Genomic DNA, 24,403 nt, shown 5'->3' with positions numbered 1-24,403 from the left:
GCTTCCCCCTGACAATGGTATCCGCTGTTCAGTCGCCAGCGATGTGAATAATTTGGGACTAATCGTAGAGATCATACTTCTGTGGAAGACACATGTGGAAGCGACCACCTCTAGGGCCACGAAAGCTTTAATGATGTAGAAATATCTGGCAGGAAAGTCCTAATGAGCTACTGTCTTCCCGAGGTAAGAGTAGCAGACTACAGTAAATAACACAGTCGCTCACCAAGCTACAACTGAAAGTAGTCCTCGAATCCGAGCTTCTTTATATAAACATAAATTTGGTATCCAAAAGAGCTCTAATGAGCTTTGGTAGATAAGGATTTGGGAAAGGACAGGTTGGCTTTGCCAAAGCGCTCAATGTTGTCTTATCATATTATATAAAATCACCGTTAGTTATTGAGTGCATTGAGCAACTTCATTGGTAGGAACAACAACACCCAGTTAGCATGAGTACCTGGCCACAAGAGAATAGAGGGTAATGAGACAGCGGACTGTCTCGCAAGAGATAAAGCAGCCATCACTCAATTGGCGCCGAGCCCTTCCTAGTCGTATGTCCCAATACTATCAAGGAGGTACCTAGGACGAAGAGAAACGTATTGGAGGCCTTAACTGGCACGGCTCGGTAGAACTACGCCATGCAAAGACTTTTTGGTATAACAGGGAAAAGATTTCCGCACCTAATTAGCGTCTCAAAAGACGTAGACCCCCAAACTGTATTTTCTCTGATACCTTTCCTTTCCGGCTTTGATAAATTTTGCAATACCTAAATCTCGACAGTAGGGGTATTCCCTTAAACTAGAAAATTGTCGAAAGCCGCGAAACTCTGTGTGGACTGTCCAAATTCAAGATAAAAACCCTTAAATAAGAAATGTACTCGTTTCGTAGTTTTCTCTCCTAGAGAACCTCGAAACTAACGTAAATGATTTTTTTTTTTGTGCAGCAATACTCCTGTAGCAGCTGGATGCATTTCCGCATCAAAAAAGAAAAATTTTAATATCTGTTTTTATTTACAGTCGAGGGTATTTTTTGGATATTGTAAAAATTGTATATTAATTAACACAAATTTCCAGCGTACAGATATACTCAAAAAACAATCTTACGAGTATAAACAAAGTTAATTTTCAGCTGAATTAACATAATTAATATTCAGTTGAAACTGTCCTACAAAGGCAGGAGCAACAGCGTTAATGAGACGATGGAATTTTACGCACGTGACAATATTTTTTGCTACGCAGAGTACAAAAGAAGAAAGAAAACAAGCACAAAAAAAAAAGAAAATACATATAAAATAAACGAAACAAAAGTGGGAAAAAAGCGAGGAGAAATTAAAACTAAGAAGAAAACTAATAAAAAGAGTAGTTTAAACTGCGTTGAGAAAGACAGGCAAAATATAAACAATAAAAAATCGGCAATTAAATAAAATTAACTGCAAAATCGTTTAATCAGAATGACAAAATCGAGCGAGAGATGAGCCTTAGGAGAGCATAAGAAATAGAGTGGCAAAGAGTTATAGCAGCAGCAGCGCACAGTGGGCAATTAATTGAATTTAATGTTCATAATTCACTGGAGCCTTCATTTCTTAACCAATTCGATTAATTATTATTTTTTTAATGAAAGCTAATAAAATTTGCAAGAGACTAGTTGAGCCCAATTATTGATTTTTTATTTGTTTCTATTAAATTTTTTAGTGCAACGTGCAGAAAAAGTGCCAATTTTGAAGAAGATCGATTCTCCTGTTCCAGTTAATAAATGTTACATAATAAAAGCTAGTCGAAAACAATTGTAGGGTTCTCACAAAATGAAAGAAAAATAAAAAGAAATTAATTTTAAATGTGATAAAAAATTTTTACCAACGTTTTTTTTTTGTGTTTGGTTTTTATTTAAATTTTGGGTATGCAGTTTTATAGACCAATAAATTTTAGTATAGCAAAGTGCAAATTGCAAGAGGCTGAGGGTTCGCGTTGATTTTTAATAATACAACAAACGCTTTTATTTCCCATTTAGCATGCTGATGTGCTCGAAATGTTAGCAAAAAAATTATTAAAAATCAACGCGAACTCTTAGCCACTTGCAACTTGCACTTTATTGCACTAAAATTTAATGATCTATAAAACTGAATACCCAAAGTTTGTATAAAAACCAAAACCAAAAAAAACTTTGGTAACAATTTTTTAGAACATTTCAAATTATAATTTTTTTATTTTTTTCCCGTTTTAGGAGAACCACACAATTCTTTTCAACTAGTTTTTATTATTATGTAACATTTCTTAACTGGAGCAGGAGAATCAATCTTCTTCAAAATTTGCACTTTTTCTGCATTTTGCACTAAAAAATTTGATATAAACAAATAAAAAATCAAAAATTGGGCTCAAATAGTCTCTTGCAAATTTTATTAGCTTTTATAAAAAAAAAAAAAAATAAAATAAAAAACAAATTTCTTGAGAAATGAAGGCTCCAGTGAATTATGAACATTTATTGACCACTGTGCAGCGGTGTGAGCAAGCGCCTTAAAGGCCCAATGAGAAAACGTCAAAGCCGTTAATTTGCAATGAGACAAGCTATGGTGGACAGAAAAAAAAAATGCGATCAAATCAGATGAGCAGCGAATAAGTACAAAACTCTTACTCGATATTGCGAGATATACAAATATTCACACACAAATTGAAGCTAATTAATGCTAGCACTTTTCGTAATCAAACCAGACACATACGAGTACGAGTACCAACAATATCAAATAGAAGTGCTAAATAACTAGAAAATACTTTGCAGTACTTTAGTAATTCCAACGCAAATGTGAAGTTATGTACTTTGAGTAGCACTGCTTACAGCCTATGACATTTCGCTATTAAACGGTGAACACAACGGATCATAAGATCAATCAACGTTTGACCGATCAACCAGTGACAGCAACGGCAATCTTCATACTAAATAAGTACTTATAAAAGGGATTAAGAGCAATGCGTTCGGATATTTATCACATCGTAAGTGAACGTGGATGGCTAAAAATGTTAAAAAAAAATACAAAAACTGCGTGATTGTTAAAAAACAGAACTACATTTTTCAGATTTTTTGCAAGTGAAAGAACTCATAAATTTGCTGCAATGAAAAAAAAAAGAATTTTGTGAACTGTGCACGATTTTGGTATTCATGACGCGTCACGCTAAACGGTTAAAATACATACATACATACTTACATTCGTTGGAGTAATTTGAGTTAGTTTCGAATAGATTACGAAAAAAAAATNCAGAACTACATTTTTCAGATTTTTTGCAAGTGAAAGAACTCATAAATTTGCTGCAATGAANTAGAACTAGGTTTTTCAGATTTTTTGCAAGTGAAAGAACTCATAAATTTGCTGCAATGAAAAAAAAAAGAATTTTGTGAACTGTGCACGATTTTGGTATTCATGACGCGTCACGCTAAACGGTTAAAATACATACATACATACTTACATTCGTTGGAGTAATTTGAGTTAGTTTCGAATAGATTACGAAAAAAAAATTCCAAAAAATTATTCGGCTTTATTTTAACTTTTACCACGTTCTGTGTCTTACAGAATCCCAAAAGTATGAATGAACGCGCCGAAACGGTGCCAGATGTCCTGGTCAATGGCCAAGTGAATGGCACTGTCGTATTATCAACAGCAGCAGCAGCAAGCGATGGGCATGCTGGCGTACCCACACTCAACAAGAGCAATAGTCTTGCAAGTGTTAATCATAGCAATACAGGCATTTCAGTGCCGATACCAATGGCGCCCAATCAGGGCAATCATTTTGGCAATGGTGGCTCTTTCAAGAATACCATCGTTATCGATAGTCAACCGAAACGTAAGGTTAGCATTGCCTCTGAGCCGGCGAGCGAGGTGCGTAGCACAGGTGCTTACGACAATCCAGTATTTGAACAAAATCCACAACGTAAAATATCACAGGTGAGTGTAAATTTTTTTATTTAACAATCTGTCGAACTAACTACCTTAAATACATTAATACACGAAAAGATTTATAATCATATAAATTAGCTAATAAAATTCCATAGCCCAATGCTAAGTCAATATGCCGTCAACACGCTAATAAGCATTTTATTCGGTCCACTGTGTGGTTGTTGGGCGCGCGGGAATGTCCAAATATGATTAGCGGCTATTTTTTGTTGGTTGCAAATCACTTGGCAAACATTGTAAATCAAAGCTTCACTAACGAAAAGATTAGCTGTTATTACTTTATTATAGATTTGGATTTTTTTTTTGTACCTACTCATTCGAGGTGTTAGATAAGCTGCTATAGCTTCGCACTAACTTTGAATTTAGTAAACCACGTGACGGAGGTAGGGACGGAGGAATGGAATGGCCCCGTCAGAATGGGTACTTTGCGTACGTTCCGCTCAAGGATGAAACTGACAGTTGATAGACTGTGTGTGTTTGCATAGAGAGCGTCAGATTGGCAACCCTTGCGTCGACGGACCCAACGAACGTTGGCCAACACTCAACTTTTGACGCACGTAAATCCGTCACTGCTGATAGTTGTATAACCCCGCGTTTACACAAGACAAGACCAATGAGAATATGCACTTAATTTACGCATTGTTTGAGTAAAGTAGGCATCCAGACAATAAACTCTCTTCGAAAAGCAAGAGACAGTGATGAATACATCAAGAGAAGTGGGAATAAATTAGTAAAGAAATGTGAATGTTTTGCTATTGTATCTGAAAAATTGACTTGTGTAAACCCCAAGTACGCGGCGATAAGGAACAGCTGATTTTTATTTGCAGACGCAACACCTTGATTGTGGCGTATCTGCACGGTACGTACGCCACTTCCTTCGCATACTTTTCCGTTATTGACATACAAGTACCCATTCTGACGGACCTAGAAGGTAGCGTGCTCGTAGTGGAATCTTGACCCTGGAGTTTCCATTCTTCTTTAGAGTGTTTTCCTTGACGACCATTTTATAGGCAATTTTAGAGGCGATTAGTTGGTTCAAAAGTTGACTGCCCGCCAACTTCATTGGAGGCGATTATTAGAAAGACCGTTCACACCAGGCGATTGTTGCTTTAAAAAAAAAAGTTGCCCGTAAAATCGCCTGTTGTAACACCGTATAAATACGATTTTTTTTTATTCCCTTAGTGACTTTGAAGAGAGTGAACAACATAGAATAAAAAAACTGAGTGCATGTAGTTCCTACGCGTAGAAGAAGTGTGTTTTTTATGACTAGCTTTATTTTTAATCGACTTCAAAACCGGAGAAGGTTATCAATTTCTCGGAATATTTTTTTTTTGTTTTTTATGTATGTTACCGCATAATTTTGGACCAAGTTAACCGATTACTATAATTATTTTTTTTTTTTAGAGGAAAAGCGTTACGCCAGGGGTGGTCCTATACTAATTTGGTTTAGATCATGGTCATGAAGAAATTAAAGATAATCTTAAATTTTTATATGAGAATTGAATTGAATTTCTATTTTTTATAACAAACTACTTAATTTTCTTACATTTAATTATTTGAAAATTAGCTTAGTTTTAACCTAAACACAGAAAAAACAGAAGTACATACTTCTTTGTGTTTATATCAGACTAGGAGTGCCAATTACTGTCGGAATTCGACCGTTTCTCTATTTTTTAAGACTCTTGGAGAGGTTTTCTAACTTGGCACATCGTTTAACTTTTAAGGTACAAAATTACTTACCGAGAAATCTCCTGCTTTGGAACTGAAAAGTGATTAATATTTTTTAAATAATTTAAATTTTTAAAATTCGATAACTTGACTAATTTCGATAATTCAAACATTTATATATCTGATAAATAAAGGTACATGGATAACTTGATAAACTTTGAATAATAAATTTCGATAACGTGATTAGTTTTAATTGATACATATTTTTCAGGAGCTATCGACAAATTTCGATAACTCTTTACACTCCGGTAACACGCTAAAATTCGATAAGCAGTGATAACTCGATAAACGTATATAACCTTTAAATTTAGATAACTCGATAAGTTTTGAAAATACCATAAAACTTTGAATCGATAAACCGACAAATTTCGATAACAACCAAAAAAGTTCGATGAAGCAATAAACAACGATAACTCGAAAATTTTAAAGAACTCTGTACATTACAGCAACTCGATAAATTTCGTTAACTCGATAAATTTCGATAAATAATAATAATGCTCGATAAATATTGATTATTCAATAAGTATCCTAAAAAATAATCATTAACTTGATAAATTTTCGATAAACCGATACATTTTTATAACTCGATAATTATCGGTACTTTTTGACAACTAAGTTTTTGCGTCTCGATAAATTTCGATAACTCAATTAACACTGATCAATTTCAATACGATCCGATAAATTTCGATGTCTATTAACTACGGTGATAGGAAACTTGATGGCTTTCGATAACTAAATTTCTGATGACTGTATACATATTGATTCTTATCGAAATATTACAATGCATTGCTTACCCTTTCAGTTACCTTAATTCCTATGTTCATATGTTATTTATGTATTCTCATTGTTTTCATCTTCAAATTTTACCTTCGTCATTTTTTTCTTCATCTTCACATTTATTCTTATTACAAAGTTGCAATTCAAATCCGAAGTAAAACAAAATGCAAAAACAAATCAAATTAAACAAGTTGCAACAACAACTATACATAAAGACAAACATTTTAAACTACGATTTTGGCCGAACCGTAAAAACTCTCCTCATCTACAGAAAAATCCCCTTGCAAAGGAGTTCTTGAAATCGGTTCGGTAGAATCGCCAAACGAAGGCTAAACAAAATTTATGTTAGCGTATTAATATATACCACATATGGTTCTCATTCTAATTTTTTTCTAAATTATATTTCAGACTTCTACACATTCTCATACGGAAATTGGACCTACTCGAAAAAAGAGTATTCTGGTTAATTCAACAGCCAGTGCAACACCATTACCACTACCAATTGGACATGACAATGAATCAGATCGAGGATCTTTACACAGTTATGGTGAGTGTTGGCGCAGAGTCATTTGTCATTAACCAAATAATACAATTAGCGTTTTTGTTTTGCGAAATATTGTTTACACTTATATTGCTTGGTGCTAATTTTTTGCAAATCCTCACTTCACGTGAAGGTCTAAAATCCAGATTTTTGGAAAAAAAATATAAAAAAGAAAATAGCATTTCATAAATCATTTGCCATTATTCACTGTTGGGATCAGTGATCTGCCAGCAAGCCACTTGATGAATTCTCTGCGAACTCAAGTTACTAAATTCAATTAAGTACATTTGCGTTGGGGTCAGTGACATTCGTGTTTTTCAAATTACGTTATTGTGAACGAAATTATCTCCACTTTTTTACAGAATTCAGTAGTTCAATAAGCCACATGAGCATTGCGAATAATTAACTCTTTCTTTCTTGTTACTTACATATGTATGTACATTAGACTGCATCACCAAAAAAAGTTGCAGTTTTTCCGCCGGGATTACAAAATTTGTTATATTTTAAGAAGTCCACCAAAATATTTCGGAAAAATATTAAGAAGAAAACACCTCAAAAAAAAAAGCTTAAAAAATCTGCATACAAATATTTAAAAATCTTTTCAACGGAATCGTAAGAACGAGATTTTTGATGCTGTTTTTTTACTTTTTTCAAAGATTGATTTACGAAAACCTTGAATAACTGGGCCAAAACTATTCTGATTTAGACTTAAGGGATCTCAGTGAAAAGGTATTTTCACACTGTTTTTATTTCTGTCCAAAAAACATCATTCGTATCCCAATTTTTTTTTTTCAAATACCAACACATCTTAATTCAACTTTGAATAACGTTCGTTCATCCTACCTTTATCTGTCATCCTTTGAAGGAGTTTATTAGCAAAGAAATAAAAACGATGAGAAAAAACCTTTCTTAAGTCTAAATCGGAAGAGTTTAGGCTGTGTTATTAAAATTTTTCTTATACGAATCTTTGAAAAAAGTTCAAAAACAGCATCAAAAATCTCATTATTACGATTCCGTTAAAATTTTTTTTAAATTTTTATTAAATATTTTTATGCAATTTTTTTAAGCTAAAACCGTTTTGACATTTGAGGTTTTTTTTTTTCAAAAAAAATTTTTAAGATACTATTTTTATTCATATAAACTTCCATTTTTAGAGGTATTTTCAAATCGGTCCAGCTCACTTAAATCTTAATATTTTTCCGAAATATTTTGGTGGACGTCTTAAANGGGACAATTTCGGTAACTCTAATAGAAAAGCCATTATTTTCCATCATCGTGGAAAAATTTTGTTTATGCAAATGGGTCTGGAAACACTGGACAGGCACAACCTCTAGAATCACTAATTGGTTTACTTATATTTATGCATACAATATAAAAATTGCAAATATAAGAAAATAACACAAAACTTTGTTCAAAATTTTTTTTTGTTTTAAAATAATTTGTTTATAATCTGAGCGATTTTAATCATATTATTATCAAAAATCGGTAGCATTAAGTCTCGCCTTCAATTTGGTAATTATTAAGCACCGATCGAGTAACATTTACCAAAGTTATATGGAAAAATTTAAGTGGATCTCTAGCTNCACCGATCGAGTAACATTTACCAAATTTATATGGAAAAATTTAAGTGGATCTCCAGCTTTTTTCTAAAAAAATTTCTCTTAAATTGTATAAATAACTTTTAAATGAAAGAGCCGGATTACGGAAAAGGGTGTCAGGGAGTGACTTTTTTCGTTCAAGCTAAATGCAAAGCAATATCGTCCAATTGGAGAGTCCTCAAAAGGATTTCCCAGGATATGTTAAATACTATTGCATTTACCTACAGTCACTTTTTCACATCATGGAATTAACTAAAATATTTATGTATATCTAAACACTTATTGCACGTCCCCTACTTTCATATAACGGCAGAATTAGAGACCGCGAACAATTTTCAAGACTGCATAAATGGACTTAAAATGGGCGTTTCTCACCCTAATTGTATTATGTTAATGTATATAAATACTTATATACTTGAAACTACTATTAACTTATCAAACGATTCGTAATCTTTGACAATACATGTTTGACTTCATTCACCACAATCTTGAAAACTGACCAAATCGGCCCATGGCCCACTTAATATTATATAAACATCCGAAAACATTAGAACGTTTGAAATATATCTCGTCTCACTTTTTTGAATTTTTCACTTGGTTGCTGAAGCAATGAAGAATTGAAAATTCATAAAGGAAAATTATAGTTTTTGTGAGTTTTATCTTAATACCTTAAAAACGTGTAGACTTATTGAAAAATTATGACTGAACGTGAGATACTAAATTTAATAACCCTTAATTTGATATATCGTCCTATTTATAACAATTAACGCATACCATAGATATTACAAGCCAAAGTTAAATTTTAGCCTACTCCTTAAATTTAATGGTGAGTAAATATAGTAGAAGCCCCTATTTAGTAAGTTCTATGCAATTAAATTTTGTTTGCTATTTCGGGAAATTTTGCATTTGGCGGATTATTTGCTCATTTGTGTGCTTGGTTGCGGACATTTTGCAACTCCCGTCTTTTCTTCCATGCGGTTCCATTTTGTTGTGTTTCTCTCTCTGGGCGAGCAACTGAGAAAAGTTCTGAACGCTTTTGACTTGCGTACTCAACTTCAACTTAAGTTCAGAACTAAAACAATGAATCCGCCTTTAAAAGCTCCAGTGTTGGCCCGCTAGGAAAATATGATAGCCAGGGCTGGCAAAAATATGCCGGAAAAACCTGAAAGTATGCGCTATAAAAGATTCGATTAATGACCAAAATATACTCTTAAATATGTTAAGTCAATGAAGTTTTATATATTTTTTACAATAATTTTAAGCTTTTCAAATATTTGAATATTTTTGAGAGAAAAACGATATGGACAACGATATTGAATGACATCGAGGTTGTTATTAACAACTTTAGACGACGCACGTAATACGCTCTCCCAATCGTAATTGGCTCTCTCATTCATAAACTGGCTACAAGAGTAGTAAAGTCTTCTTTAGTAGTTCTTTAACTTTAATCGAATAAACTTTTAATATTTTTTTTATGAAGTAATTTACAATATTCCCCCATGTGCCTAGGCCCAATTTTATCAGTGCCGGTGAAATCTTTTTCGCGCCCACTCTTCCTTTTCTCTTTATTTTGTTTATCGTTACTATAATTATTGCAATTATATTTGCTTACATGCATACTATAAACTGTGGCTTGCGACTAGCACGTGATTTGCAATGCCTATAATTATTGATAAAGTTTTGCAAAATAACTACATATATAGTTTCCAATTGTTTCCCGCGAATAATCAAAAGCGATTATCATATAAATACACGAATGTACATACAAATATATATAACTACATCTTTTCGCACAACCCTGTAGGAAAATTTCGCGCTCAGAGTGTCAGAATGGAAAAGTAAAGACACAAAGTCAATGGTATGGAGCGGAAATGAGGCCTTATTGCTCGAAAACTATCAAATTTTAGCCAATGGAGACTTTGTAAGACAAAAGTCTCCACTTCCTCGTCGACGTATTATGAATAAGAGAAGAAATTAGAACTAAAATTTTCACTGAGCTTTTTAAACCTATCCATGCAAAAAGCACAGCTTTTAGCTATATTCGCCATTAAATTTTATTACGAGATTTGCCTTTTTTTAGAAAACTTCCTTATTATTTGCATATTTTTTTGTGCCGCAAATACTTACATATTTTCTTTTAAAGTTTACAGTGGATTCAGAGCAAACCAATCCTTCCAAAGAGTATAGCCTGGTCACAGGGCCCAGACAGACTCTAACGACAGATATAAATACAAAGACAAAGGCAAAGCAACAACAAAGACAAATGTAATGTAATGTAAAAATACAGACAAAGATTAAGATTGGGATCTGGAGTCTATATCGAAAGTAAAGGGGACCATCTTCGCTTCACTTTTGGGGCACATGACTCGGTATTTCAAGCGGAGGTATTAGCAATCCTCATGGCCATGAACTACGTTGTGGAAAATAGGTGGAGAAACAGGAGTTTACGTGTCTGGAGTGATAAATAGCCAAGCTGCACTCAAGGCATTAGCAAGCCCTCCAACTATTTCCAAACTACTTCGGCAATGCAAGTCTCGACTAAATTATGTTGAAAAAAAAAAACATAAGAAACTTTTCTTACTCTGGGTGCCAAGTCGCTCGGTAATACCTGGTAATGAGCCATGTGACTATTTAGCCACAGAGGGCTCGCACCAGTCCACAATTACGTTGCACTAACACCTGATGGGGAAGACGATGAGACGGTGGAACACTTTTTGTGTCTCTGCCTCGCCTTTGAGGAAAGGCATGTGGTTTTTGGTAGCGATGTAAAGAGAGCGCTTTGAGCGATCTCTAAATATTTTTTGATTTCGAAATAGAAAAACTGGGTATCTGTTTTTCGATTCGGAACATTCCTAGGGGGAATGCATTTTTGGACCACTCTAATTAATATACATAGTGGAAATTTTTTACACATATGTATGTATGTATATTAGAAAATATTTTGCAATTTTTTTCCTTTCTAAATTTTTTTCAATGAGGACCAACGCACTCAGTTTTTTTTTCAATACAAAAATACAAATTACTCACACGCCTACTTGGCGTTTTCCGTCGTTTGTGTTTGTTTTTATTTGTTTGCTTTTACCTTGTTTTTGTTTTTTTTTTGTTTATTGTTAATTATTCTATCAACTAAGGCAAGCGCGTGTATTTACTCAGAATCTCACATGACATGCATGTGACTAATTTAATGCTTTAATTAAGTTAAATATTTGTTAATTAAGTAAACATGGGCGTCTGCAAACATATTTTGGGGATTTATTTTCGCTTAAAGTACCGTATTGTTATTAAAGAAGACACATATGCAAATTAGGGTGGTCCAAAAATGCATGTGACAAGGGAAAGTGGGAACTTTTATGCTCTCACCCCCTAGGACTGTACCGAAAATTATACCCCTATTTTTTTATTTTGAAATAGAAAAATATTTACAGGTCGCTCGAAGCGCCCAAAGTTGTCCTTGTATTTTATATGGGGAAAAACAACCAATCAAAAATCTTTAGTATTCAAAAATGGTTAATATTGAAAGCCTTCTGAAGAAAACCAGAGATTTCCGATCGAAAAAAAAATTGATATTCAAGAATTCTATACCATTTCTACGAAAAGGTGTTGTTTCCCCATATAAAAATACATGGAAAACTTTGGGCGCTTTGAGCGACCTCTAAATAATTTTTGATTTCAAAATAAAAAAAATAGGGGTACTTTTTTCGATATACAACAATCCTAGGGGGTGAGCACATTAAAATTCCGACTTTACTGTTTTTGGACCACCCTAATGTGCATACATTACCCTGCATAACACCATTGTATAGATCAGCACCAGACGATGGAAAGACAGGTTTAAGCTTTTAAGAAATTATTACACGAAATATTATAACTACATACACACATACTTATACGTACTACAGATATGTATGTATACTTATGAACGTACATATTTTCAAGTATTAGAAAAGTTCAGCGTTTTGTAGGAATCCTGATAATTAGTGATAATTTTTAAAATTGGTTTCCCTGCATTGCGCCTCGGACAATCATTCAGAGTATGTACACCAAAGGCATCCAACCCATTATAACTTACGAAGCTCTAGTCTGGTGGAAAGTCACTGGACTAAAGTAGCAATCAGAAAATAATCGGAAGAGTGCAATTGTTCGCATGCCTCGGTATATCTGACTGTGCGAGCAGAGCACCTCAAGAAGATCTAAATATGATCCTTCAGTTGAAGTCGCCACAAGAATTCGTGACGGGGCTGCAAAAGCGGCGCTTCATTTAGGGAAATAAAAAATTGTGGGGCACGCAGCGAACTTGAGTCCGATATGGACACGGACACTGATAACATCACGTCATTGTGGTACTTCCACTTTAGAGTTATTATACGATTTCCAGATAGGGAATGGTGGGTGGTATGATGGCCTAATCGACGGATAATGATGGCATTTTCATCTACACACAAAGATTCAAAAAGTAGATGGCGTGCTTTTCTTTTTTTCGCCTAGATAACCATTGGAGTTTCTGCAGACAGAGATATTTGCCATAAAAAAGGCTATTTGCTTTATACGAATTTTTTTAGGAAGTCTCTGTTAGGATCCAAGATACTGAAGACAAGATTTGTTCGGAAATGTTGCTCATCGCTAGCATCACTGAGTCACATTAACGTCTTTTCGATTTCTTGACCACTGTAGGGTATTCCAGGCGGAGGTGCTGACTATCCAAGACTCCACTTGGCACTTGGCAAGAGGAGTCAAGGAGTAAATATGGGCCTTTATCTTCTATGACAGTCAAGCAAATTTTGAAAGCTCAACACAAGAGATGGCCCCGCATTATATAATAGAACTCGTATGGGTGCCTGGGCACCGATTGAAGATAACAGAGAAGCCAACGAATTGGTCTGGAATATTACCACTGCTCGCATCTATAGGTAGACATAGCAATGGACACTTATAAATTACATACAGCTTGTGGTAGGAGCAGCATCCTTCTGTGAATCCGCTAGGCATGCGTTGCGCTCTTGCGACAAAAGAACGCATATCTATACACTTCGGATTAAAACGGAACAAGGTATTCCGACAGGTCACTACTTATTGTGGTACCTGTTGATGCGATAGCGAAGAGGAAAGTGAACAATATATTAGGGCTGTTCTGGATGTTGTGGAAATGGTCTTGGATTTGTAGTTGGAAATGCATTGCCAATTTTATGTACTTACTTTACTTTACTTGTACCCACATATATACGTATGTATGTATGTATGTAAATTATATTGGCACTCGATTTTACGCTTTTGCAATCAGACAAATGCGATCACTCAATCAGTGATTAACCCATTCCCGCATACATACTCGTCCATACATATGTACATATGTATGTATATAATTTTATCTGCGCGTAAGTCAATTCATCATGAGCGATCGGTGCCTACGTGCGACTACTCTACTGTATATACAACTGAGTTATACAATGAATCAATGAACTTTTTTTTTAAAGCAAACTCTTTTTTAAATGCAGCATTTAATTTGTCAACTTTGATTTTGATGAGCAACTAGCCAATGCCCGATTTGAATAATGCTTGAAGAAATCGAAGTGATTCTTAAATAAAAGCCAGAGGGTCAGCCGCAAAGCGAGCGGTCTGGCAATACATTACATTGTTGATGATTTCTTAAGTTAAACCGCTACATTTTTGCCTCGCATGATATGCCAGAAAATTCAACGTGTATTCGCAATAAAAGAAGGTAGACTTAAATTGTTGTGTTTACTGTAAATATAAATGTATATGCATACATACATATGTATTATAATCATTCCTAAATATCTATGAACATTAGGATGCATCACTCAACATACAAAAGACAATCGGCACTGTTCTAACGGAATTATAAAATTTTGTTTATTTTATGAAGTAAGCCAAAATAATTCGGTAAAACATTAAGATTTACGAAATAAAATTAGTTTTTAAAAATATTTGTTGGCTAAAACACCTCAGTTGATAGAAAAGTTTAAGCTTACAATTTTTAAACATTTTATCAAAGAATCAAAATAAGCTTTTTGGAGTTATTTTCAGCTTGGTCGAGCTCACGTAAATCTTAATACATATTTTCAAAAAATATTTTGGCGCAAGTCTTAAAATATAATAAATTTTATAATACCAGTGGAATAGCCACAACTTTTTTCGGTAAGGCACCCTAATGAATACATATATACACATGTTAAAACGATCAGCAATCNTAAGAATCAAAATAAGATTTTTAGAGTTATTTTCAGCTTGGTCGAGCTCACGTAAATCTTAATACATATTTTCAAAAAATATTTTGGCGCAAGCTTAAAATATAATAAATTTTATAATACCAGTGGAATTGCCACAACTTTTTTCGGCAAGGCACCCTAATGAATACATATATACACATGTTAAAACGATCAGCAATCAATTGCGGTTTGATAGCAGCAACACGAGTGGCTGATATATCTCCCGGCCTACAAAAAGTTAGAAAAAAAACTACGATTATTGGCTAATTTTGTAGACACAACAATATCACAGTGATCTTGCAATTATTTTTTGTTGATAACACAGGTTTACAAAAAAAAAGTGTATGCATATTAAACCAAACCTATATATCCCTAAAAAAATGTATTTAATTTATTCAAAATTTTTGTTTGTTTTTGTTGTCGCTGAATCCGAATATGGGGGTCCCTTAATTCCTCAACGTCATCTAGAAGTCGTGCTAAGGTCATCCCAAGTTAAAANTTATTCAATTTATTCAAAATTTTTGTTTGTTTTTGTTGTCGCTGAATCCGAATATGGGGGTCCCTTGATTCCTCANGTATTTAATTTATTCAAAATTTTTGTTTGTTTTTGTTGTCGCTGAATCCGAATATGGGGGTCCCTTAATTCCTCAACGTCATCTAGAAGTCGTGCTAAGGTCATCCCAAGTTAAAATCCACAAGAATTGTACATATTGAATTTTCAGGTTTATTCAATGAATTTTGCCCTACTTGACCTTCAACTGACCGTGAACCTGACGTTTTGGAGGCATGGGCGTAGCCAGGTAGGGGCAGGGGGGTACTCGAGCCCCCCCCCCCCCCATAAATTTCATTCTGGCTACGCCGATGGTTGGAGGCAAACAAACCTCGGATTCCCATTAAGCGTGGCGAATAATATAGGGATATATAGGTTTGGTTTAATATGCAAAAACCTTTTTTGTTTTGAAACCTGTGTAATTTTTGACATTTCTGATCCAATATAAACTTTTCGAGTAGCAACATACATATGTACCCAAATAACACGTGGAGACCAAAATCCCAAGAATTTGGCCTGCACTGAAACATGAATGCATGGAATCCACGAACAAGCGATACAAGACCGGTATGATAGGCCGTCTACGCCCAAAAGCTGCGGGGCAGAGAAAAACGCGACGATACCCCGAGCTGTTGGGCTAGTAGGCGACCACTGGTGTAAAGCAGACAGAGAAGGACCGGCATAGTCACTACGACAGGCCGTCTAAAGCTTCTCGGAAGAGTAACGGCAAGCATGTAAGGCGCTGAGCTAGTAGGCTAGGTATGATACATCTCAGTCGTGCAGGATGTTGCTCAGAGACGTTGAAAGATATCTGACCGTGACGCGCTTCTCAAGCGCAGTGATTATTATGGCCAATAACAACTGAACGGTGGAAATGTGTAGAAGGGCTGCTAGCCTCAAGATGAAGAGGATGCATGAAAAAACTGGAAGACCTTTGCTCCTTTTAAATAAATTAAAGATTCAACATTGAATTGACACGGATGCCTTGAGATGGCGGAAAGGGCTCTGATCCCCATGATACTGGAGGTTAAGGCATGAATCATATTTCTGCAGAGCCCAACCACGAATATTTATATCACAATATTGTATAGCGATCCTCGTACCGAAGCCTACGGAGAAGAGAGCAGGCTAAATAACACATATCTAGGTCTTAGAACCTAGGGAAGCCTGAGTGAAGCGGGAGGTGTAGAAAAGCCAGCGCCGACCTGATATTGAAGATCCTATAAATTTCCGTAAATTGGAAAATGAAAGGAGGTACACTTTGTCCAGGCTTAGCTCACTCATCAGCCAAGCACTAAATAATTCTGTTCATTCCTTATCAGGAAATATAAGCTTTCGGACTTGTCTAGACCTAAGCTGAGAGAAGCTAGTCCAGCTGATTAGGCGGCACCTGGCGCCTTCCACCCTCCCTCTCCTATTGGATCTTTACGGCAATCGTTCTCAAAAGAGTAGAGTTTATACAAATTATCACTTGCTAGTATAACTCAGAATAATCTTCACCGTATTTGGTGGCAGCTGCAAAAACAGGGTACAAGAATTCGCAATCTTTTCCAACGCTGCGCTTGCCTCCCGGATAAACACAAAGATAAAAATTAATATTAAAGCTATGATTAATATTAAGATTAAAATAAATGTTCCTTGTTACGGGTAACAGGAAGAAGGAGTTTCACTTCGGTATGGCGGGGTTCCACACAAAATTTTTTTCTATTGTTTAGGCATTGCAACGTTTGTGATTTTTGGGGTTTTCGAGATTTTTTCGGGGTTTTCCTCGGTGTTTTTTCGTAACCGTCCTTGTTGTTTTATTTTTCTTAACTTTTTTACGTCCTTCGTGTTTTACTTTTCAAAATTTCCCGATATTTTTCGGTTTGTTTCATGCCAAAATAAAGTGCATACATTTAAAAATTAACTGGTTAATGAAAAACGTAAGTCGGTGAAAATAGTTAGTATCATTTGATGCAAACTTTTTGGATATCAGCTAGAGTAGAAGCTTTTAAAACTTCATATAGATTTCGTCATCTTCCCTAAACCTATAAATAGTCTAGACCGGTGGCGGGCACCTCGTCGCCCGCTGGAAAAGCTCTTTTAATCGTTGCATACATACATTTTGTTCGGATGCCTGCAGAGGGAAAGCTCAATCTGCTTATCGGTGATCTAGACCACTGATGATCAGAGAGAGCTTTCACCTATAATGAAAGCTTTAAAAAGCTTCTCTCGCGAAAAATGTTTTGGCCGTAAGATTTAGACCAAATTTGGACACTTCATGGGTACCTATGAGAAGCTTTTTAAGATAGCTATACATTTTGTATAAAGTGGTGTAGGGTAAAATCTTTCATGGACCAATACTGATATAAATTTTACCCCTACTATCGATACCGTAAAATTAAGGCTTTGTAAAATTAATTTTAAAATAATTTTGTTTGTAAGAAATTATATAGCGTTCCGACACAGTACAAATTTATACGACCCCTTGGTAAATACGCTATGTAATAATAATAGGGCATTCAATCTAATACGAATTTTCGTTCTAACCCGAACAGATTTGCATGCAACACTTCTAAAGCAATATCGTCAAATTTTATATTCTTAGGTACTAAGAAATCTCGTTTGCTCTTTCGCTTTCGCTTTTCGTACAGGTGAGAACAGCCGACCCTACAGATCCTCCGCGCTCGACAATTTAAATGCAAAAATCTATCAACATCAACAAGAACAAGCTCTCTATGAACAAGGCAATAAGTTGGAGGAATCTTGGATATATACATTTTGCCTGAAATGTCGTGGCGAAGAAAATCGCCCCTCATGGGAGCCACCTTACTGGCAAAAAATTTGCCCCTACCCGCTATGTCCCTCATTTCGGCAATTCTCGCGGCTTTGTGTACTCATACTGATTGGTGAGTAGATACTTAGTGAGATGAAATTTCTGAACTGGACTCAAGGGCCACTATAACTATTAATTATAATCTACTTGAATTACAGGTGTGCTCATCTGGTTCACCGCCTATGTCATCATCGGCGATTCAGCTGCCCCTGGTGGACAGCTTTTCAATTTGGTTGTACTTGCCGTGGCAGCTAATTTTGGCGGTTGGCTGGTATCGTTGACGACATTGCCGCGTCTCATTGGTATGCTGCTCGTCGGCATAATTTTTCAGGTGAGCTAAATGAGTTCATTCTTTCCGTATATGTATGTACACAGATTTGTAGTAATCAGGCACAATCATTCAATTGTTAAAATTATTTACGANCGTATATGTACATAGATTTGTAGTAATCAGGCACAATCATTCAATTGTTAAAATTATTTACGACCGATTTGTGATTGTGTGGGCGAGTGTAAATTTGTATATAAAATCAGCGGCAGTCTAGTGCGCGTCTAATTTGTATTTTAAATGAGGGTTTTGACGGCTTCTTTTTATCTATATTTTGTTAGCATTAATGATCACGAATTATAGTATGGTAATTGCTTTACTATCATATGGATTTGTACATATGTTTGTATGTATGAGTGTATGAAAATATTTTGGCATGTCATTTTCGTTATTGAATTGTTTTTATCACACCGGAACTAAGAAAAACAACTATGGATTGCTTAACATCATTGTTGCTAGGGCTGGATATACATACATATATGTACATATACATACATATGTTATCTACAGACAAGGTAGAAGAGTTTTTTTTTTTTAAAAAGATCGCTAGCTGAAAACAACGAACTTTCTTAAACATCTCAAGCTTTTTAATTAGATTTCTTAGAAAGATTTTGAGTAAGTATTTTTGTAGCTCTTTCAATTTGAGTATAACAAAATGAAAGTTTGGAGAAGCATACCATAGATACCATAGATTTTTAACAATTTTTTTTTTGCCAAATATCCGAAAGTCCTAGCTACTTCAAATTAGCACTTTATTGTACTTAAATTGAATGGGCTACAATGATGCCTTCTCAAAATCTTTTTGAGAAAGACACTAATACTAGGTTCACATATAAGTAGATTATCTTCATTTTCGAGCTTAACACCCTAATCTGTAATTATAACAACAGATTAGCCATATAAAACTCGTCCCTTGTTAATCTGTAATTATAAAATAATCTCAGATTAAACCGATAAGTTTTCGGTGTCCATACTAGTTTTATCGATTGTTTTTGCAAAAAAGAGGAGAAATGCCAAATGTAAAAGTAAACAAAAATGTACGCTAGCAAGGAAAAGAGGTTTGTAAAGGTATTTTTAATAAAATGTTAAGTTAAAATATATTTATATTGCTTATTATAGCATAAAAACGTTATCACGGTGGCACAGAGAAGAAACATAACTTTTCCTTGAGATGGGAGAATAACAAGCACAACAAATTTGACGGCTAATAATCTGAGATTTGCCTGTGTAAACAGGGTGATTAAAAAACGAGCTTTGATTGGGATAATATTGATATGTGAACATAGTTTAACATTACTTCCACGCAAACAACTTGTATACTCAACGAATAAGATCTTTTGATGTTTTTTTTTTTGTTGAAAATGATTAACCCCAGAAAGAAAACTCTGCTAAAAGTTGCTGAAAAGATAACCATACATCTGTGAGACATATAATAGTTTGCTTGCATTAATTTTATGATAATAAAAATTGTATAAAAATTTTTTTCAAAGATAGGAAGTCTTTATATATTTATTTGTTATTTAAGCGCATTTTATTTAAAAATACTTTTCATTTAAAATGGAAATACCAGCGATTTCAATCTTCATTTCACGAAAAATGGAGCTAAACGTTTAAAAAGTATATTCATAAAAAATAAAGTAGGTTCAAAAAGCTTTATAAATTAGCATTTTCATAAAAATTTTCGATTTATAAAACAGTTAAAGATTATAGATTATAAGAGAAAGCATGGTTTGTGTTTTCTCCTGCAACTGAATTCCGTAGGTCCAGACGGTTTTATAATAGTAGAGTATAAGAGGAGTTATTGTCAGTAGATCATTTAGAGCGACAATTCATAAGCGATTGCAGCTAGGGAGTTTTAGTCCCAGGGCCTTTCTTCTTGTAAATATATCCGTTCTCGAGGTTAACTTTCTATCAAGGTACATATCAAGATATAATCAGCCTCTTTGCGTAAGTCGTAAATTAGGCTGAATTGTACGAATCGACAACATTAGCATTGTCTACTGTCGTGCTGAAATAAGTAAACGACGAAAATTGTCGAAAACTATGCAGTGCTGCCAAGTTCTTCCGTTTTAATACACTAGTCGAGTGGAAATTTTAGGCAATGACGCTAAATTTTCGATACGATTCGACTCTCGAAAAACGACTGGCATTCGGCACGACTCTCGCAATGAGGCTGAATAAGTCTCGTTACTTTGGAGGATATACCTATATTATCCTTAATTGTGGGAAGTAAATTTTTACATCATATTCTTTGACCCCTTTAACCCCCAACGTCGTTGCTTATACAGTTGAAGATATCACATATAAATTTTTGGTTCCGATTGAAGTCGGTTAAGGCGTGTCGCACAGGGGTCAAAGTTCAAATTACACCATGAAGACGTCTTAACCGACTCCAACCGGGACCTTGATACCTTCGATTATGGTAGTATCGATTCGATTTTGGGTATTAAATGAAAAAAAATATAAAAATAATTTCAATTTTTTGAGTCTCTATGGAGGAACTTTTCCCACTGTGCGACAGCCCTTAACAGTCTCCAATCAAGGCCAAAATTTATATGTGGTATTTCCGATTGAGAGGGTGAAACTGAAAAAAATCGTTCGTTTGATATCAAGAATTACCCTAATGCAGGTATATATACCATTGAGTTACACGGGCGGGCAGGTATATCGTTTGAGGGTGAATGCCACCTGGGCAGATTTTGACTCATTGGACTTTATTCGCCAATCTTTTAACCAGCAAAGGTGCCGACGGCGATTCCTTCTAAGTATGTGTAGACTAAATTTAGGATTGGGCCCATAACGCTTGCTTGGGATGCGCCTGCTAAGCATTGTTGTGGTTTGGACGGATCAATACCCTGCTTGACGAAAAAGTAGCGATTTTTAAGGTATTATTTTCATAAAGTAATTCATCGTGTCAAACGCGGTCGAAAGCTTGTGAAATATCGGGGAAGGCAGCAGTACAATACTTTTTTTGGTCGAAGGCAGAGTTAATCTTTTCAACCAGCCTGTGGACTTGTTCAATTGTGCTGTATTTTTTCCTGAAGCCAAATTGATGATCGGCGGCAGCTGTGGTGTGATGGTTAGCAGTGCGTGCTACCATTCCGCAGGGCCAAGGATCAAGCCCGGTTCAACCCAACAAAAAAAAAAAAAAAAATAAAAAAAAAATATAAAAAAAAAAATAAAATAAAAAAAAACAAAAATAAAACAAAACAAAAATAAAACAAAACAAAAATAAAACAAAACAAAAAAACAAACAAAACAAAAAAAACTAACAAAAAACAAAAATAAAAAAACTAACAAAAAACAAAAAATAAATAAATAAAAAAAAAACTTTTTTCTCTAAAAGTGCCCGCCGAGAAAATCAGCTTCTCATAAAAATACAATCGCCGTTGTGAGTAGGCGTACTTCTGTAAACAAATGGAAAAAATTTCTAATTCAGATGTGTACGAAACTGCGAGTATTTGGTTAAAGTTACAATTAAGAAACAATTACTAAAGCAAACATAACTGAATACAACATTTTCTCTCTCTCTCTCTCTGTCTCTCTTTCTTTGTTGCAGAATGTTGGCTGGGTACATTTGGATGGAGATTTCTCGCGCGTTACAGCACATTTGCGCAAATTTGCGCTCACCATTATACTTATTCGAGCTGGACTCGAAATGGAGCCTGAGGCTTTTCGTAAGGTCTACAAAACAATACTTAAACTTGGCATTATTCCATGGTTCATGGAGGCTCTTATCATTTCGCTTACATCTCACTGGCTCTTGGATTTACCTTGGATCTGGTCATTTCTATTGGCTGCAGTAATTGCAGCCGTATCGCCGGCTGTTGTTGTGCCTTGTCTCCTTCGATTGCGTTCGAAAGGTTATGGCGTAGCCAAGGGTATACCCACCTTGATTATCGCCGTTTCCGGCATCGATGATGCCTTATCTGTAGCACTTTTTGGCATCATAAGCAGCGTTATGTTCTCGGATCGTGGCCTCGGCTACCAGATTTCGCAGGCACCTGTGTGTATCATTGGTGGTCTTGCATTTGGCGTCATCTGGGGTTATATGGCGCGTTTCTTTCCGGAGAAGGGTGATGAATATGTTGTGCCACTGCGTACTATATTATTATTCGCTGGCGGCTTAGTTGCCATCTATGGCAGTGATAAGATTGAATACGAGGGCGCCGGCCCGTTGGCGGTCGTCTTTTCGGCATTTGTATCGAACTTGTTCTGGTGCAAACAAGGTTGGGAGGTGGAGGATAATCCGGTGGGCACAGCATTCGAAATCATTTGGATGGTATTCGAGCCGATACTATTTAGCGTTACAGGCACCACTATTAAGGTAGGTGTACTATGAGTGTTGAAAAGTTGAAAATACAAATTTGAAATTAATAATTTTTTTAGCCGACTTCACAAAATCAATTCGGAGTATACATATATATTTTTTTATGTACATATGTTACCGCATAAATTGGGACCACGTTACACGATTTCTATAAATTTTTTTTTACTTCACAGGCGGTCCCATACTAATTTGGTTTAAATCCGATTATTGGATCGTGAAAAAATTAACGATAATCTTAAATTTTTATATAAGAATTGAAGTCAGTTTTGTTTTTTCGCTTAAAAATTACTAGTGTTTTTTTTTTGCTTCGCAGATTAACGAATTGGATGGCGACATTGTCTACTTGGGCGTGACATGCATTGTGGTTGCTGCGGTCATACGCATCCTTTGCACAGCGGGCATTGCTTTTGGTGACCGCCTCAATACCAAGGAGAAATTCTTTGTTGCCATCGCCTGGATGTCGAAAGCCACTGTACAAGCGGCGCTTGCGCCAGTTGCTCTGCGCAATCTGGGCAATAATGCTAGCGACACCGAGAAACGCTATGCCAGTATTGTGCAGACACTTTGCGTTTTAAGTATTGTTTTGACAGCGCCTTTAGGTGCTATTTTGATCACTATAACCGGTCCGCGGCTGCTGACACGCACCAAACAACCACAAGTACTGGAGGGTAAGCATTTACATATGTACACATATAAATAGTATAGCAAATAATAACAAGAAATCCTGGTGGACATTAAGTTAATAATTTTAACAAAAAAATCTATACATAAATCTCCTATATCCTTCGCCGACACAAATAAATATGTTATTTTAACGCGTCAATTATTAAGATATGGTCCAGTAATTTGGGAGTTTAGAGCCCATAATAATAACAAAAAATTGAAAAGTAATTCTCCTATATCCTTCCCGGACACAAATTATTTTAACACGTAAAACATTATCGCTTTATCGCTTACAAAGAATTTGCATTTGAATTTTATGTATTTATACATACACACAAACATATATTAAAAGCAATGAATTAATTGTTTCTTTCTCATTTACATTAAAGGTTGGCGACGCAGTCATCGTCCATCCATTCGTGATATTAGTATTATTGACGAGGAGGAGGAGCGTGAGGATCCCGAGTTGCCGGCGGACAAGACTACCGCTAATAATACACAATCGAATGCACATATCAATAACATTGGCTACGCACATTAGCCGCTTTGGATTTTGTATTGTAACTATTTTGTATACCAACTTTTTGGATAGTTTTAAGAAAAAAAATCGACCTATATATGTATCCATATGTATGTGTCCATCCAATATAGTGTTGTTGGCATAGCTTTACGTGATTTTGTTGCTGAATATACTACTATAATACATATTTGTGTAGAATGTACGAGTGTGTTGAAATACTATTAAGTAAGCCTCGGCAGTATAATATTATCTATTGTACAGATACTTAACCTACCGCCCAGCATAAAAACTTTCTCGTGTTATTGTTTTTTTTCCTTGCTTATACATTTAATGTTTAAATATAAATATATTAATTAAATATTCAGACGAATAAAGTCTGTGCCTATACT

The 24,403-nt window shown here is 35.2% G+C and overlaps 1 protein-coding gene across 1 annotated transcript; it reads left to right on the top strand.

The window, feature by feature from the left end:
* The first annotated feature begins 2,464 nt into the window (after nucleotides 1-2,464).
* On the top strand, nucleotides 2,465-24,319 carry Nha1 (Na[+]/H[+] hydrogen antiporter 1). The gene is made up of 8 exons (XM_017613999.1): nucleotides 2,465-2,981; nucleotides 3,557-3,928; nucleotides 6,851-6,989; nucleotides 17,992-18,246; nucleotides 18,332-18,504; nucleotides 22,061-22,828; nucleotides 23,145-23,499; nucleotides 23,884-24,319. The coding sequence occupies exons 1-8, from the start codon at nucleotides 2,958-2,960 to the stop codon at nucleotides 24,033-24,035; spliced, it is 2,238 nt and encodes a 745-aa protein (XP_017469488.1). The 5' UTR covers nucleotides 2,465-2,957; the 3' UTR covers nucleotides 24,036-24,319.
* The last annotated feature ends 84 nt before the right edge of the window (nucleotides 24,320-24,403 follow it).

The sequence above is a fragment of the Rhagoletis zephyria genome, unplaced genomic scaffold (genome assembly GCF_001687245.7).
Source record: "Rhagoletis zephyria isolate East Lansing unplaced genomic scaffold, Rhagoletis_zephyria_1.1 Rzeph_scaffold_00754, whole genome shotgun sequence".
In the NCBI taxonomy this organism is placed as follows: Eukaryota; Metazoa; Arthropoda; class Insecta; order Diptera; family Tephritidae; genus Rhagoletis; species Rhagoletis zephyria.
This window is presented reverse-complemented; position numbering and strand designations above follow the sequence as displayed.

Excerpts from the sequence above, each read along its gene's own strand:
- Nha1 (XM_017613999.1), top strand. The coding sequence starts at position 2,958 with ATGCGTTCGGATATTTATCACATC. Across the intron at positions 6,990-17,991 it reads AGGATCTTTACACAGTTATG|GTGAGAACAGCCGACCCTAC; the intron begins GTGAGTGTTGGC and ends CTTTTCGTACAG. Across the intron at positions 18,505-22,060 it reads TCGTCGGCATAATTTTTCAG|AATGTTGGCTGGGTACATTT; the intron begins GTGAGCTAAATG and ends TCTTTGTTGCAG.